Source organism: Carassius gibelio, chromosome A4 (assembly GCF_023724105.1).
Source record: "Carassius gibelio isolate Cgi1373 ecotype wild population from Czech Republic chromosome A4, carGib1.2-hapl.c, whole genome shotgun sequence".
NCBI lineage: Eukaryota > Metazoa > Chordata > Actinopteri > Cypriniformes > Cyprinidae > Carassius > Carassius gibelio.
Genome location: NC_068374.1, coordinates 19,860,332 through 19,879,615, shown reverse-complemented (window position 1 = coordinate 19,879,615; position 19,284 = coordinate 19,860,332). Strand labels below are relative to the sequence as shown.

Below are 19,284 nucleotides of genomic sequence, written 5' to 3'. Positions count from 1 at the left end.
AAAAGTTAATCAGAAGAATAATAGTATAACTGCACCTGTTTATGAATAGCCTATTGTTTCAGCTCAAGGGCATATTTATTTATTTATGTATAATTTTTGTGATGCAACTAAACGTATGTGACAATTTTTTTAGGGCTGGCATCATTACACACACACACACAATTTATTACCAATACAACCTTATTGGTAAAAGGTCAGTTGGATCGAGACAGCAGCTTTTGCAAAGTTGTTTTTTTTTTGTTTGTTTTTTTTTACACTTATTCTCTTTGTTGATAACAAAGCAGCACAAAAACTGTATGGGAACTTGGCTAGTATCTGAATCAGCAGGTATGCTCCACATTTGCCCTTCTGTGAAAACCCCAATGGCAGCAAAACCATAAAAGCCCAACAGGCAGAGGTTGGAAAAAGAAAAGAGAGGTGATTAATGAGATGTGAAGGGAAAAGAGAGAACGGAGAGTGTCAGCAACATCTTAGCAACTCAGAAAAAGTAAGAATACTATAAAAAATCCAGCTGAAGTGCAAAATTATTACATATAAAAAGTTTATTACAAACAATTCAATACAGAAATCACACTTGTGAGAACATGAGAGTGAAAAGTTAATTGAAAGTGTAAGGAGACTTTTACTATTAAATTTACTGAAAAGTAAGCTGAAAGTTTTTTTGAAAATGCAAAGGTTTCCCATTCAGAGAGATTGGAGTTTATTAAGAAGAATGAATGTTATTTTTACCTGACCTTTATTCGCTTTTTCTTTAATGATGAATTTTGATCTATGTACTATCTATTCTAAAAAATCTGACTTGTCAAGCTATACTACCAAAATTCTTCTGATAATCCCTTCATGTCTAGGAAATAAATATTTATATTTTAATCAGCTTTTGTTTTGGATAACTTTCAAATTCATGTCTTTCAAAGCTGTTTGCTTTTCAGTCCAAGGTGAATAAACATGAATACTGGCTATGAGAGAGTGAATGTTTAATGTGGTTAATGTGAAATGGTTTTACTAAATCAAAGTCCTTGATTTCTATGATCGCTAAGTTGCTAAGCACTAGAAAAAGTCTGCATTGCAGCAAATAGAGAACATCTCTAGTAACAGAACCTTGAGCAATGTTGACTAGCAACAGAAGACCTATAATTATTCATTGATTTGCTTATATTGTACATAAATATGTTTGCCAGAAATAAAACATCTATTAAAATGGTTTCGAGTAAACATTTTTCATTATATACTGAATATATACTGAAAAACGTAAATGTACCATAAGTCCAATAACTTAAAAACAATGATAAACAGGAGCTACACTATTAATTAATTTTGTGGGGAAGTCGTGGCCTAATGGTTAGAGGGTTGGACTCCCAATCGAAGGGTTGTGGGTTCTAGTCTCAGGCCGGACGGAATTGTGGGTGGGGGGAGTGCATGTACAGTTCTCTCTCCACCTTCAATACCACGACTTAGGTGCCCTTGAGCAAGGCATCGAACCCCCAACTGCTCCCCGGGCGCCGCAGCATAAATGGCTGCCCACTGCTCCGGGTGTGTGCTCACAGTGTGTGTGTGTGTGTTCACTGCTCTGTGTGTGTGCATTTCGGATGGGTTAAATGCAGAGCACAAATTCTGAGTATGGGTCACCATACTTGGCTGAATGTCACTTCACTCACTCACTTAATTAATTAATTAATTATGTTGCTACTTTCTCAATTTTTCTTTTGACAGTTACAAATGTGGAACACAAAAAAGTAATAACACAGATTGAGAATCAAATTGCAATGAGCAAATGAGAGTTATGGGCTTTGAGCAGGATGATTTTGCATGATTTATCAATACATTAAAAAAAATGTGAAAACACACTCAATGCCATGCTAGTTAAATATGCTGAGTTTTACTGATGATGTTCAGTGCTTTACACTACGTCCACATGAAGCCAGAGCTTTCCCTATCTGATCTTTTTCCTCATCTCAAGAAATATCTGCATCCACATGAAACCACAAAACCAACACAAATCCATGTAGTATACATGCCAGACCAGTATGTGGTGCTATAATTAAACAAAGAAAAAGACTTGGAATATGCGCATTAACCCTCTGGAGTCGATTATGGGTCATTTTCTCCTGATAACCCCGAAAAGAACTTAAATTACACTTTCAGTTTTAATCGTACAGGTAAGAGCAATACATCAATCGAATCTGTAAAGGGTCTACTTTTTTTTGGATACAGTCATGATAACAACAAAACTTTGTGCACTTATAAAATAAAGATAACAAACAAGGTGTGCTGTCTGCAGCCTTTGTCTGCGCTGATCTTCATGTACAAACAGGTCATTAAAATGAACTGTAACTCATTGAATAGTCAACGAAAAGACATGAGAGAGATATCTATAGAAAGCTTGACGTCTACTTTTAAACTAAAAAAGTGCCACCAAACAGATATTCTGTTATAAAGTTATCCATATGAAAACAACGCAACGTTTTTCACGTCTCCCTTCATTATATCTAATGTGACCACGCCCCCGCGCTGAACGCGCTATTCAGATTCAAACTGAAGTGTGCGGCTTGAATACGCCCACACAGAAAAATAAGCAGCCAGACTGTTCTTCAAGTTTTTTTTATTTTACTGTTTGCTTCGCAATGAGAGGAATAAGACTTAATCACCCCAAAAAGATGTGATGTGGTTGAGGATTTGAGAAATGGATTTCCTCAGAAAAAAAAGAATGAAGCACTTTATTCAGCAGAGATCATAAACATGAGTAAGTCTCTTTTTTATTTATTCATATACTTGTACTAGTTTTCACATAACGTGTAAACATTTTACTATTTAGACTTTTTCCAAAGACTTTTTCCAAACTATAATTCCTGACTAAATGTATAATCAAGTGAAACATTATGAAGTTTCAACAACAATATACAATACTATACAATTCAAAAGCTTGATGTAAATGACATAAATGTAACAAATAGATATTTGTAACAAATGTAAAAACAATGCTGTTCTTTCAATTTATTCCCCCTAAAAAATATTCTCAGCTCTTTTCAACATTACTCATTTATAATAATTTAATAATTTATTAATAATGATAATAATAATACCAATAAATGTTTTTTTGTAGAAAAGATGATTGTTAAAAGGATTTCTGAAGGATTGTGTGACTGGAGTAATGATGCCATATTAAATTGGATATTAAATTATGCTGTGAGATAATTAAATATATTCTAAATAAACTGCAAACATAAAATTATATACATTTATTTTGTCCTCACATTCTTCCTTGTAACTCCTCCCTCTCGGTCACACAGCTGACTGAAAGGCTCATTATGCAGCTCATTATGTGGTCCTTGTTTTCTCAGGTGTAAATCACAATGATATTCATGATAGGTGACACCTACTCACATGTGACTTTTACCAACAAAAAGTGTCTTAGAAAATTGAAATCAATATATTGTTTTCTGTAAGTGAGTAAACAAGATGATGTTCATATAATTTAGAAATAAAAATTCTAGGCTACAAGCTCCAGTTCTCAAAGGCCCCAGGAACCAATGTTCTGTATGTGTTTTATTGCCTTGTTCAAGTGTTTTAACATGTTTAGTTTTTCATTAACCACGCATAAAAATTTTTTCTCAAAAACACAATAATGTACATACATGCTGCTCACATATTATTATAGCCCAGTTTGTGCTGATTACAGTGAGATTAGATTTAGCCATTTAGATATTTATAAGAAACTGAAAAAAGCACACATTTCAGGTCATGACAAAACGTCTCTAGGTTACGTATGTAACCCTAGTTCCTCAAGGGAACGAGTAGCTGCATCAAACAACGCTTTGGGGAACGCGTTTAGCGTGAGCGACTCTGAATATCATATCCAATCTGTCTTATAGAAGAGCGTGACGTCACGGGCGGGGTGACGTAAGCGACCAGGAATCTATAAAGGCACGAGCCGCGCAGCTGGCTGCAGCTTCGAGTACCAGCAAGCGGCGGCAGGGGTGCCGGGGGTATGGCCTTGAGATGCAGTGTCTCGTTCCCTCGAGGAACTAGGGTTACATACGTAACCTAGAGACGTTCCTCTTCAGGAACTCGAGCTGCGTCAAACAACGCTTTGGGGAAAGAGTACCAACGCTGCCAGACTACCAAACCCCTGCCTAGTCTGTATCCGAAGAGCACAGCTTAGGACGAGAGGACTGAAGTGCCTGGCATGTCTAAGCCATATAATCTTATAAAAGTAGAAGGCGTCGACCACCCCGCAGCATTGCAGATGAAAGGCCTTGGAGGCCTCCATACCCCGAGTAGAGTGAGCCTTGGCTCCTGACAGCGGGGGACGACCAGAGGACTCATAGGTGGCCTTGATACCCTCGACTATCCAACGACTAATAGTCTGCTTAAAAGCAGGAAAACCCCTCTTGGGGGACCGCAGCATACAAGCAATTGGTCTGTTTTTCTCCACAGGGCAGCTCTGTGGACATATGCATCCAACGCTCGAGCTGGACACATACAGCTCAGTTTCGCTTAGTCGGGCTCCCGAAAGGGAGGAGGACAGAAGGCCTGCAGCACTACAGGTCGTGGTGTGACAGAGGGAACCTTAGGAACATATCCCGCTCGAGGGTATATGAACGCTTTGGTCATGCCAGGTGCAAAATCAAGATAAGTAAGGGCCACTGAAAGGGCCTGCAGATTTCCTACTCCTCAGAGAGGTAATAGCCAACAGAAAGGCGGTTTTAAGCGTCAGATGTATCTCTGAAATATCTTGAATAGGTTCAAACGGGGGCTTGCACATTGCCTCTAACACCACAACCAAGTCCCACAGGGGAATACGGGACCGTACTGGAGGAACTAAAGGGTGTCTTCCCAAAGACTGGCCATCGAGAAGGGCATGGTAAGCCGCAATGGCCGCCACGTAAACCTACAACGTGGAGTGGGTCAACCCTGCCGAGAGCCTGGCCTCCGTCGCTAGTATTACACGGTGTGGCGAGTGGGGCGGGGCCGAGTGGCGTGGGAACGAGGAGTGAGGCCAGGTGTAGTGATTGAAGATGAGCTGCACCTGCGCCCCACCGCCGTTATGGAGTCCCACGTAGGAGATGGAAGGATATAAAACTGGAGCGACTCTAGTGAAGGACGAGAGAGGACCAGGCCTGGGACATTATTTTATGTTTTGCTTTTTATTTTGTGCGCACCAGTCGTCCGTGAGGGGCTGGTGCGCTGTTTTGTATTTATTTTTCAATTATTAAAATGTATTGATTGTGCGCCGGTTCCCTCCTCCTTCTTCCCGATGAGTATGGAGATCTATATCGTTACACACGGCGACAAGGAGCTCCCAGCACCCAGCCCTGATTCAAGAACCAAGGTTTCTTCCACATGTCTTCCACATGGTAGGCACGGAGGCTGCGCCGCGTGACCTTGATAGTTCGAAGTGGATTTCCCCTCAGGGAAAATCCCTTGGTCTTGAGCCACCACTGTAGGGGTCTCATGTACAGCAGGCCAAGAGGTATCACGTTGGACGCAGCTGCCATCAGACCCAACAAACTCTGAAATTGTTTGACAGTGAGTGACTAGCCTTCTTTGACTCTCTCCACTGAGATGAGGATCGACTCGATACGAGCAAGGGACAATCGTGCCTGCATAGCGGTTAAATCCCATACTATGCCTAGATAGGTGGTTCTCTGAACTGGAGAAATACACTCTTCTTGGCGTTCAGTCTCAGACCCAGCTCCCCCATATGTGCGAGAACGACATCTCAATGGCGAGCCGCAAACCTACTCTGACTGAGCTAAAATCAACCAATAGTTGAGAATGCGGATGCCCTGCATGCGCAGGGGAACCAGAGCTGCGTCTACAAATTTTGTGAACGTGCGGGGTGAGAGTGCAAGGCCGGAGGTGAAGTACTCAATATTGGTAGGCTTCGCCCCCGAAAGTGAACCTCAGAAACTTCCTGTGTTGTGGAAGGATGGATATGTGGAAGTATGCATCTTTGCGATCTATTGTGACAGACCAGTCCTCAAACCTGATCTGACCTACAACATGCTTGACCGTGAGCATTTTGAACTTCAATATCATAACTGATTGATTTAAGACCCTCAAGTCTATAATCGGACGCAACCCCCCATCCTTCTTTGGAACTGTGAAATAACGGCTCTAGAACCCGGACTCCCTGTCTCGAGGAGGGACCACCTCGATGGCCTCCTTCTCTAATAGGGTTTTCACTTCCTGTTCCATAACCAGACCCTGCCTGGGGCCGACTATCGTCGGAATGACCCAGTTGAATATCAGCGGTGCAGAGCCGAACTGAATACAGTAGCTTTTTCTACTGTGTGCAGGACCCATTGAGATACATTTGGCAGTAGTTTCCACGATGCTAAATAATCTACTAAGGGAATCAGTCTCTCGAGACTGACCTCTGGAGTAAGAGGCCCCCACAAGGGCGGCGAGCGTCGCAGCCCCGCTACGCGCACGGGCGGAAAATACTGAGAACGATGCTCACTGAGGACCGCTGCGCCCTGGAACACTGGCAGCATTGACAGATCATCCCCCAGAGGTCGCTGAGGCGAGATGGGCACCGTGTAATGCGGTGTACGCCGCTCTACCCCAGTATGGACCGCCCTCTGCAGTTGTGATCGAAACGTGTCAGGACTTCTTAACCAAGGGCCTCACAGCCTGAAGTACGGACCTCAGATCCACCTTAGGCTGGGAAAACCCTGGTTCAGAACGTTGCTTCAGCCTCCAGTCCCAACGCAGGGGGAGCGCGGTCTGCAATGCTCTGACTATAGACTGAGAGGGCTGCTCCTGCCCAGCAGCTTCTCCAGTATATATAATTTCTCAGAGTGAGATAAATGTCATTATATTCCTCAGAATTTAATGCAAACAAACAATCAGACGAGTAAACGCCCTGTCCTTAGATATACGAGAAGCACAGTCAGCCCCCTTATTTTTTGTTTTCCGAGAGCTGACTGCGTGAGCTGCGCTCCTCATTAATGCTGTTCGTTATACAGTTAGGCATAATATGCTTGTGAAACTGATGCTTGTGTAACTGTTTGTCTGTGCAACTGATGTTTATGCAGCTTATGTTTGTGCAACTGCAGCTCATCGACACCCTCCATTTCAATCTCCTCTGAGAAAAAAAGGCGTTACATCACGGCCGTCACTCGGTGGGAAGGACCGCAACACTTTTGGGCTTCTACAGATCTGGTGAGGTAGGAGATATGGACGCGCCTCCGGGATCGAAGCATCCACAGTGGCTTGTACCAGTGCAGGCAGTCGCCTCCCTCAAGAGCCGAAACAGCGTGCCTCGATCCCAGGCAGACTGCGCACAGACCGTGTATTCCCACTCGTGATGAACGCGATCTGGATTCGCCTTTCAGATGTCTTGTCTTAGCTTTGCTCTTTGACTATAGCTTACTTTTTGAGGAGCTAATAGTGACAAACAACAATAAATAAGACTGACAAGACAGAATGACATGCCAAACACAGAGTGCTTGCTGAAATATGCGAAGCTGAAGCTAGCTGCGCGGCTCGTGCCTTTATAGGTTCCTGGTCGCTTACGTCAACCCACCCGTGAAGTCATGCTCTTCTATAAGACAGATTGGATATGATATTCAGAGTCGCTAACGCTAAACGCATTCCCCAAAGCATTGTTTGATGCAACTCGAGTTCCTGAAGAGGAACTTCTCTAGACCCCAAAAATACCCTTAGACTCCAGAGGGTTAAAGTTGCTGAAGATTGTAGTTGGCTCTTGGGAGTGGGCCTGCCCCATACCCTGCCTCTCGGTGCCCCTTGGATGCCCATGAAGTGTGTCTACCCTGCGCCGTGATTGGGATTAGGGATTGAAACTATTTCCCATTAACAAGGAATTCCCAGTAAACAAGGGTTATAAGCTTGTATTGATTAAGTCCCTGCCCTTTGTACACACCGCCTATCACCACTACCGCTTGGATGGTTTATTCAGGGGCCCTGGTGGAAAGCTGACTATTAGGCAGAAGTAAAAGTCGTAACAAGGTTTCCATAGGTGAACCGGTGGAAAGATCATTAAGGTTGACCCGGTAAAGGCGAGACAAGGCTCTCTGACATGAGGGGGAAGCTGGGAGCTCCAGCGCAGCCTCCACCCACATAAAACAAATAATAAGGACAAAGGGCGGTAGGCAACAGGAGAAGGATCATTTGAGATGTCCCTTCTGTGCTTCATACCGCCCAGGACTGTGGGTTCAAAGGGGTACTCCACTCTATCCTCAAGCATATTTATCAAACTTTAGTCATAAAGTGCTTATGGGCTACAAGACCAGTATTATTAGCTACAGCAGTTAAGGAGTCTACAAAATAAATAAATAAATAATTGAAACAAAAGATACATTTACTTGAGGGACAAAACTGTTCAAGACATCATAATAGATTCGATCATATAATATCAATCAGATAACATATATTGAATTAAATTAATTTTTCATAACAAATAGGAAAAAAGTGTCTAGAAATGTGTATTTTAAACATAAGTCTAACACGTTTTAGAAGAAAATCGCTCTGAAATCTGAATCTGAAATATAGAGAAAAGCACTAAAATCTTTATACATACTTTTAAACCTCAAGTAAACAGCTTTTTCTGACAAAAATAAAATAAAAATAATAATAGATAATATATAATAATAATAAAAAAAAAATAGTAATTCATATTGCAATGTGGGAGGGAAATGTAACAGTAAGGGCTAAATCTGAAGTAAGATAATGAATGAAAAAATGGAGGTTATTCAGTGCTGCTGTTCTTCTGTTGCAATAATGAGGAATGGCAGCAATGCTACAGGCATGAGCTGCAATGAATCACAACAGCCCAATGAATTATTATATTATGCTACTCCATGCATGAAGCATTTAGAGATGGTAGAGGTGAAAAAGCAGAACACCTGTGTTATAATGATACAGTATAATCATATTTTAATTATCTTTATTTGATATACTGTATGGGTATTACATAAAAAAAAATCTGCTATGACGGAGAAATAACTGCACATCTCAGTTTAGCATAATGTGATAGTTACGAGTTATATAGAATATATTTGGATGCAGTATGACATGGACATTAGCTGTAATGTAAACCCCAAACTGTTTAACTCACCGTTTTCATTCCCACAATGCTTTGCTCCACCTTGGTGACATAAGTGACATGGTCTTCATTTGATAGTAATTCCCTCAGCTGAATACGCTCATATATTCCCATTACCATGTCCCGTGGAATATCTGCACCATCGTCAACCCCTAAATAAAAACACACATCAAAAGTGTTGGATATATATTCACGGTAAATTACGATGCAAATAAGTGTTGATGTGCTGATGGCCAGTTATACAGATGGTAATAACACAACTGCGCCATAAAGTAAATAATCCACTTCTCTATTTATATAGACACATTCACTTTGAAAGCTGTGATCATACAGTAATGCAAGTTGATTTGGGCTGATTTGCAATCAAACAGATGGTAATCATGCAAATACATTCACATTCAACATAAAACACACTCTCACATATATAAAAACAAGTGGTGGGCATAAATTATTTTTTTAATCTAGATCAATCTCACTATGATCTTGAAATTAATCTAGATTAAAATGGCTCATTCGAATTCTGCCGAAGGCATTCCGAATATGCGTGTTAGCCAAATAAAATTTACAAACAGTAAGTCTTTAAAAAGGGGTTTATCAAGCTAGGTGGTGCATTAGAAAAGGGGCTCATCTCCTGTTTCCAAAATGCATCACAAAGTGCTTGAAAAAGCTGTAAACTAATTCTACATTGCACAAGGTGCAAACAGCCTTACGCCTGTTTCACACATACTCCATCTGCAGTGCGTATGCATTGCATATTTTTTTACGCACCCATGTTAATGGATTCCAGTTGTGTTCCAGGAGCGTTGTGTCAGCAGCAGTGCAGCGATCGTTTACCTACCGAGTAGCAAACTGGAAACGCGTCCTGTGTGAAAGCACATCGAGTCCGTGCTGCACCACGTATGTAACGCACACGGACTGCATTCGCACTGCAGACGGAGTATATGTTGAAACAGGCGTGAGCAGGGCCGTAGCTGGGGCAGCAGGGACCTGGTGAAGGTTGTACCATTGGGCCCTGTTTGTAATTGTTTAATTTGTATATTTGTTTATTTTTATTTATTTGTGCTATTTACACAGTGTTTAAGTTTTTTTCATGTTTGTAGGTGTCAAGGTACAGAAACTAAACAATTAAATGTAAAATAGCACTGAATAGTCTTCTACGTAAAAATTAAATATAAAATCACACCTCATTTCTCACATTATTACAGTTTTGCTATATATATCAAAAATTTTATCTGGTGTCTGAATATTTTTTGGTTTCACTGTTAAAACTACAAAGTAATTCAGTCAAGAGAAGTGAATGATTTTCATTTTCATTTTCTTGGATTAACATTACAGCAGCTAGTAGCCAAATTAGGCGCGCATCAACTGTTTACTTTCACTTAAGAAATAACTGACAGTTTTTTTCGACTATAATTTCCAAGGTGGATATTTTGACATATTTTGTATATATTTGTCAGCACAAGGGCAAAAATAAGCAAATTCAGTGTTCAAGTGTTTTGAGACGCCTTTCTCTGCGTGAGCTCTGAACACCAGAACACCGTGATACTGAATTGGGCTCTTTCACATCTTTTTGTTTGTTCAAACTGCGATTTGTATTTGTTCGTTCAGGTGCAAGAGGGACTTTGAGGAGAACTTCGCAAGAAAAGAGCTTGGTTCAGTGTCGATGTCCGTGATACTCGGCTCTCTCTCTCTCGGCTCTCTCTCCCAACCCAAATTTGAGAATTGATTAACGGCGATAATTTTTTTATCGCCCGACAAGAGTCTCACGTTAACGCAGCATTTTAACGCCGATAACGGCCCACCACTAATAAAAACTGTTGAAAAATAAAACAAAGAAAGAAAAAAGCTATCGCTGTAAGTTCCTCCTCCATCAGCTGACAGGTGCGTCAGAGCGCGTCAGAACGTGTCAGAGCGCGTCAGGAGCCCTCAGGAGAGAGAGAGCCAAAATTCAAATATACTATCCTTCGCTCATCTTTTATTCATTCATTTTTTCCGTTGGATCGTCTCATACTGTTTGTGACACTGTACGCTGGAAAACCATCAAGTTTTTTTACTACGAAGACGCAGTTTCTGACTGTGAGTTATTCCATAACAGACACAAACAGTTCTGTTGCTGAAGAACTGAAATGTAAAAAAAGGAATTATGACCCATATTACAACATTGTTGCTTCATTGGACTAAACATGCTTCATGAGATGTCATTCAGTGGACCCTTACCTTTCTAACTAAACCGTGATTTACAGCTGTGGATGTGTTTATGACTTGTTATTAAGACGGATCTGGTATGTACAGTGTTTCTATTGTTCATATATTTATGTGTAATGCTTACACAAATGTAGCAAATACCGTCTTTATGAGCTTTCCATTGAAAAACAGTGATCTGTAGTCGATGCTTGAGGCTTAGATCTTTATAATGAAACATAGTTTGTCCAGATTAAAATTAAATAATCTTTTCGTAAACACTGACACATGCGAGTTTAGGGGCATTCAGGACGCCCGCGTTCTGGTGCTGGCTAACAGGTTAAGGCCTATCAGGTAATGTTATTTTTATGTGCATTAACCAACAATAAGAGATATATTAGTTTATTTTAAAGTAATGTGGTTATCTAATTATGTCAACAAACTGAACCATACTATAAAGTGTTACTGTAATACTATTTGGTTTATGTTTCTTTGGATTCCTCCGGTCTCTGATCATTTTTACAGGAAACAAGTTACAATTGTATGAGTTTAGAGACAAACAGTACAGCAATGCAGGGATCCACAGTAAGATCTGCTAATGTACAGAGAGTTTCTGTGTCACAGAGTGATGAAAATGAAAGTTTACACTGTGAGAAAAATAGTGTGCTGATGTCACTGGCAGTTTTCATTAGATGAATGTGCTTTAGGGTGCTTTGAAAAGCATTATGCATTGATGCTTAATGAGGTTTCCCCCACTCAGTAAAGTGAAATGTTCCTGAATTTACTGAAGGAAAGACAGCAAAGGAATAGTGCTAGTTTTGTTAATGCTTCAATACTGTTTTGTCATAACATTCGACAACAGCAAAGCATGAAAAAAAAAAAACTTGTGAAGGAAGTTAGGAACGTGTGTTTAGTTGTCCCTTGATAAATTAATTCTCCCCTTAAGCATTTTTCTATTCTATTTTTTTCTGTCTCACCTCTTAGGTTGCGGATGAAGTCTTCCAGCATCATCTTCCGGTCAGGTTTGATGTTGGGACTGTACATGTCTGTGTTGAGGAGGATGATGGCAAACGCAAGGATGAAGATTGTATCTGGATTGTGGAACTGCTGCACCACATCTGGGTTACACATACAGTAACGCTGGCTGAGAAATACAGTATACAAAAAAGAGACATAGAACACCTATATTTATTTAGCACATTTTCATAAATAGAATAATCTATTACTTATCTTTCATAGTCATGAATCAATTGTAAATGAAATGGTACTTTTTTTAAAACCAGCTTATTAAAAGTATTGTATGCTATTCATTCATTCTTTCTTTCTTTCTTTCTTTCTTTCTTTCTTTCATTCATTTAAAAATGTCACTATTACCTGATAAGTACTGCTAAAAAAAATGTAAAAGTCATAACAGTCAAGGTTTTATTAAGATACAGTAGGTAGACAACCAGAATGGGTAATACTTCCGCGTGTACCAGTGTTAACTGCAAGTCAGTGGCGTCTTAAAATCATTCGCAAAACTACTGCCAGGTGGCACAAAGGGACGGATTGCAAACTGAATGTAATTGTAAAATGTTGGTTTGCTAATGGAGAGGAAAGGAAGACATAAAACAACAATAATAATATAATATAACATTGTAACATCCTTAAAAACCATTAGAAAATTAACCATTAGAGTTAATTTCAAAACGTCTTAGGCTAATTTCATTCGATTCTTGGTAAAAAAAAAAAAAAAAAAAAAAAAACCTTTCAGGTTCAATATGCAGAGCGAAATGAGAACAGGTCCAGCATTTAGAAATAATTCTTATTAACTCTGTATTATTCTTGATTCTTCTAACTGCTAACAGTTTTCATTTATGAATTATGTACATCTATTGCCTAGAGTTTTTAGCAGTGCACCTTGCCTTGAACCGTCTCAAAGGTCACTTACAAGGCAAGCATACACTGGTCCAAATGGACAACACAGCGACCGTTGCGTACATCAACCGATAAGGTGATCTTTGCTCCCGCCGCATGTCACAACTCGCCCACCACCTCCTCCTTTGGAGTCAGAAGGTTCTGTGAACGAGTCAGTCTATTGTTCATTATCTGGCTCAGCTCGGTGTTCATCTTCAGTTCTCTCTTCACAGAAGTTCAGTCAACAGTTAACAGCTTATCAAAAGTTAACAGCTTAATTCATTTGGATTAATGTGTATTGGAGACACGAACCATTTAAAACGATTCAGTTCGATTTGGGCTGGCCCTCTGATGTCACATGGACTACTTTGATAATGTTTTTCTTTCCTTTCTGGACATGGGCAGTATACCATTCACACAGCTTCAATGGAGGGACTGAGAGCTCTCGGACTAAATCTAAAATATCTTAAACTTTGTTCCAAAGATAAACTGAGGTCTTACGGGTTTGGAACAACATAGGGTAAATTATTAATGACATAATTTTGCTATTTGGGTGAACTAACCCTTTAACCACTCCTATCCAACCAGATATTGAAGTTAGAAATCCCTGTTTCATGACCACTAATTAACACACTTTTTTTGTCAATAAGATAAAAGTGGGTTTTGTTCAAGTATTTTTTTACTTTTACTTAAGTACTGTTATGACAGAAGTACTTTTACTTGTAATTGAGTATTTTTTCATCAGTGTAACAGTACTTGTACTTAAGTACAAATTTTCAGTACTCTTTCCACCACTGGTTATGACTAACTAGTTAATAGACCACCTCATGCTTGTCATTCTTTAAACAGTGGTTCTGTTTAGCCCCCTACAGTCACCTATGTAACAACTGAGTTAAAGCTCAAACAATAATCAGAGGTTATGGCTAGCACTGTGAAATATGATATTCCAATCATGTTTTATCTAGCCCCCTATAATTAATCTAATTACATAACAACTTGAATATAGTGAGACAATAACCAGAGGTTTACATTTACATTTAATCATTTAGCAGATGCTTTTATTATTCATAAGTGACTTACAAATGAGAACAATAGAAGCAGTCAGGTAAACAACAGAACAACAACAGTATATAAGTGCCATGACAAGTCTCAGTTAGTCTAGTACAGAACGCACAGTCAGGTTTTATATATATATATATATATATATATATATATATATATATATATATATATATATATATATATATATATATATATAGTCATGGTAGCCAGTGTAACCTGATGAGAAGAGGAGTAAGGTGAGCTTTTTTTTGGCTCATTGAAGACAACCCTCGCTGCTGCATTCTGGATCAATTGCAGAGGCTTCATAGTACATGCAGGAAGAAGTTGGGTGGCTTGCTGTGATAGGAAGGGTCTAATCTTCCTAATGTTGTATAGGGCAAATCTGCAGGACCGGGTCATTGTAGCAATGTAGTCTGTGAAACTTAACTGATGATCCATCGCAACTCCTAGGTTTCTGGCTGTCCTGGAAGGAGTTATGGTTGACAAACCCAGCTTTATGGAGAAGTTGTGATAAAACAATGGGTTAGCTGGAATCACCAGGAGTTCTGTCTTCGTAAGGTTAAGCTGAATGTGATGATCATTCATCCAGCTAGAAATGTCACTCAGACAGGCAGAAATGCGAGCAGCTACCGCCGCGTCATCTGGATGGAATGAGAAGTAGAGTTGGGTGTCATCAGCGTAGCAGTGATAAGAAAAGCCATGCTTCTGAATGACAGATCCTAATGATGTCATGTAGATATAGAAGAGAAATGGTCCAAGTACTGAGCCTTGAAGAACCCCAAGAGCAAAGTTGTTATGACTTAGAAACATCACCCCTCCAAGATATTCTGAAGGATCTATCGGAGAGATAGGACTTCAACCACAGGAGTGCGATTCCAGAGATGCCCATCTTTCTCAGGGTGGACAGGAGAATATAAAGGTTAACAGTGTCAAAAGCAGCAGACAGGTCCAGTAAGATGAGTACTGAGGATTTTGAAGCTGCTCTTGCCAGTCGCAGGACTTCAGTAACCAAGATCAGGGCAGTCTCAGTTGAGTGGCCACTTTTGAAGCCAGATTGATTGCTCTCCAGGAGGTTGTTCTGTATAAGGAACATAGAAAGCTGGTTGAACACAGCTCGCTCAGGTGTCTTTGCAATGAATGGCAGAAGGGATACAGGTCTGTTGTTTTATAGAAGCGCTGGATTTAGAGATGGTTTTTTAAGCAGTGGGCTTACCCGAGCCTGCTTAAATGCTGAGGGAAATGTTCCAGAGCGAAGAGAGGAGTTGATAATGTGAGTAAGTGAAGGTATGATTGAAGAGGAGATCTCTTGAAGGAGATGAGTGGGGATCAGATCAAGTGGACAAGTAGTAGGATGATTGGACAGGATAAGTTTGGAAACATCCATCTCTGAGAGTGGAGAGAAGAAGGAGAAAGAGTGTGCATCAGTCATTGTGAAGATATCCTCAGTCTGCGGTGTGGAGAATTGGTTACTGATCGTTCTTGTCATATTTGTTAAGGAAACTGCAAAGTTGTCCACTGTAAGAATCGATGGAGGAGGTGGTGGAGACAGATTTAGAAGAGAAGAGAAGAGAACATTTTGAAGAGTGTCCGAGCATCACAACAGCTGTTAATTTTGTTGTGGTAGTAGGATGTTTTAGCTGTGAAGACATTTGCAGAGCAGGGAGAGGTGAGAGACTGAAACACACTGAAGTTGGTAGAGTTTCTTGATTTAAGCTATTTCCTCTCTGCTGCCCTGAGTTTAGAGCGATGTTCGCAGAGAACCTCGGACAGCCAGGGGGCAAATGGGGTGGTTATGGCTAAAGTTATGGCTAGTACTATGAAATATTACTGTGAAATATGCTCAAACCATGCTAATATTCCAGTAGTATTTTCTCTAGCCACGATAATTAATGCAACTACAAAACAACTTAACTAAAGTCAAGCAGTTAGTCAGAAATCTATATTCTCACTTGATTAATACTATACCTCATGCTACATCTAGCCTGAAATTTAGTATACTAACCCTGGATGCAGATTTGCGTTAACATAGCCTTCACTTAATCTACTTGAGAAAATAATTTCAGAGTAAGTCAGAATAAAATCAAATGTAACAATTTATTATCAGTCAGTTAAATATGTATTATGCCAATTACATAGTCAATTCAGACATCAAGACATCAAATTATTAAAGATGAATCTAAGAGTAAAAGATGCATACCTGCCAATACACATCATACTGTGGGCTCATTCCAGCTACAGAAGGCCCTGAACCTTTTGCAACATTTGCTTAAGTATATCAGACCAAGACAAACAACCCCGAAGATGGAGACAGAAACTAACAATTGGAATTTGCATTAACTCAGGTCCCAAACCTGAGTGGTTTACAACTGAATGGGAACAGAGAGTAGTTTACATGGAGGACCCTGGGAAAGGACACTCCCATTACAGTAATCAAAATATCTCTTGACTCTTAGGATATGTATTATCTTTTAGTCTACTTTTGTAAGATTGAGACCATTGTACCAGTCGCCCTGAGACAATTCAAATGACACCAAACATGACTGTAAATATCACTTGCATTAATGTAGAATATTATACTATTGACCATTCTGAGTGAACCAAGTGGAGGGAGGATGGGTAAGGAAGGGGATGAGAAGGAAATGATAACATATGTGAGAGAGGTGTTTCCTGCACCTCCACTCAGGGAAATGTGGGAAGAGATGTCTATATGTTAATGCACTGTGTGTCTTTTGAGCAGTGTTGAGTACTCGAGACTCGGACTCGGTCTTGGACTCGGTCTCGAGACCGTATTTTAATGGTCTCGGTCTTGTCATGGACTCGTGTGCATTTTGACTCGGTATTGACTCGGACTCGAACATATTAGGAATCGGACTTATGCCCGAGTCCACTCGAGTCCCAATCAAAATATTTCATGATTATTACTGTATGTTAATGTTTATTTAAATTGATGTATGATTGACACATCCAATGACTGGTGATTTTCTTTTGACGTGAGACGTTAGGCCAGCAACACACTGGATGCGTGGCGCAAGCGCCTCAGCTGCGTGGCGTGTCTGTTTTTAATTCGGCTCCCTTGTTAACAGGTTAGATCTTGCAGACTGCCTGCGTGAGACGCGCGGAAAACCCGTGCATGCTAGAAATAGAACCGACGCCTATTTTTCACGCGACACGCGTGCATGTTGTCAAACATACTCTATTTTGCCGTCAATACTGTTGATGGTGTCTTATCAGTAGGTGTGTAAAAAAATAAAAAAATAAATTTCATATTGTTGTCATGAAGACAACAGCCTGGTTTTTTGGCGGCCTCCCTCTATGTCACCTACAGCCGCAGCAGCGCGCCAAGCGCCGCGTGCAGGCACGCTTCTGGTGTGTAAAGACACAGAAAACGCGAAGCAGCCACCACGTTTCTGGCACGCAGTAGAGACGCCATGCAGCCAGTGTGTCACCGGCCTTAAGTTACCCTCCTGCCATCCGCCTGTAGTGATCCCGCTTTCCAGAAAGCCACATTGCTACATTATTTCTCTCAACTGTGTTATTTTTACAAAGTAGGACAAAATGGTCACAGAAAAAAAACAAATATTGTTTAGTTAAATTATATAATGAATACAGACACAGACTGACTGTCTCAACACTAAACATCTCCCCCTCAAAAACAATGTCTGACAGAATGCATTGAACTTATATGGCATTTGATCCAGCTTTCTTTCCCTGGCACATGCACACTTTTGGATGAAATTTTCCTGGACAGTCACTCGGCTCTTGTGTGTATGCCCTCCGTAACAAAAAAAAATAGTGTGTATTTTACCCTGCATTAAAACACACCATCCAGGGAAATTAGCATTAGATTATCCGATGCTGTTACAGAAAGTGATAAAATGGTTACTGTTGTCAGTCCCCGCTTCCTCTGCGCCAGTAGAGAGAGTTTTTAGTTGGGGTGGATTGATCATGAGACCACATCGTGCTTGGTTGGGTAGCTGGATGGTCTCCTCACTTATTTTTTTGAAAAGTAATTATGCTATATATTTTCATCTCTAATCTTCACAACATCTAAAGTGCACATAATCCAATACATTGTAAGGATATTAGCAGTCATTAGCTAAGCTTCAAGGTTAAAAGTTATGTAAAAGCTGTTACAGTTGAACATTTACAGGTATAGTGGTACAGTAATGTTACTTGTACTAGAAGTGTTATGTAGAATTACAATATAGAGTCGTACAGTAATATTATGTGTACTAGAAAGGTTATATGGATATGTATAGTGGTACAACGATGTTATGTGAAAATGAGCACTTAATATTGACAAGTAACAATTCATAATACTAATAAAATTAACTTTACACCACATACTATGTGGCCCTTTTAACCTTTATTGTTTCCACCAAACATTTGATATACTCTTGAAGATTTCTTTAGGTCTTGTCTCAGACCCAATCTCTCTGGTCTCGGTCTTGACTCGGACTCGACCCTTTCTGAACTCGGTCTTGACTCGGACTTGACCCTTTCTGAACTCGGTCTTGACTCGGACTCGACCCTCTCTGGACTCGATCTGGACTCGGACTCGAATGAGCTGGTCTCGACTACAACACTGCTTTTGAGTGTCTCAGAAGATCAAAGTGTCTGAGGTTCTTTAATTCTTACAATGTTATATTTCCCATACATTTACCTCTTCTCCCACATTTTTTTTTTTTTTTTTTAGGTTTGTGAAATATGCAGGAAAGACAGCCGGGAACAGGCTGGATTATGTTATGCAACCACAGTTATTTATAAACCAGTGTCTCACAACACTGCAACACTCTCTCACACACACAACAGCAAAAGGATAATCAGCAGTCGTGTTATTTCCATTGCTGAAAACAAAAGCACATTTGGCTATCACCCTAGAAATGCTCATAGCTGCAACTGCATTAAGATTCAGATTCACAATAAGAGCCTCTGTGGCATATGAATGGAAAGTAATTGTGCTAGCAAGATGAGTATTTGGATTATCAGACCATTGCTAAGTAAACCCACACTGGCATTTGTGCCATAGGAGAAACATTCTACACTTGCACAGATCAAAGTGATATCACCTTATT

The 19,284-nt window shown here is 40.1% G+C and overlaps 1 protein-coding gene across 2 annotated transcripts in view; it reads right to left on the bottom strand.

The window, feature by feature from the left end:
• Positions 1 to 19,284, bottom strand: part of LOC127972581 (IQ motif and SEC7 domain-containing protein 3-like) — a 146,697-nt gene that overhangs the window by 82,213 nt on the left and 45,200 nt on the right. For both annotated transcript variants that reach the window (XM_052576209.1, XM_052576215.1), the window contains exons 5-6: positions 12,229 to 12,395; positions 9,083 to 9,222 (exon numbers count right to left, since the gene is read on the bottom strand). In XM_052576209.1, the coding sequence (XP_052432169.1) occupies positions 9,083 to 9,222; positions 12,229 to 12,395 (307 nt within the window). The remainder of the gene's footprint in view (positions 1 to 9,082; positions 9,223 to 12,228; positions 12,396 to 19,284) is intronic.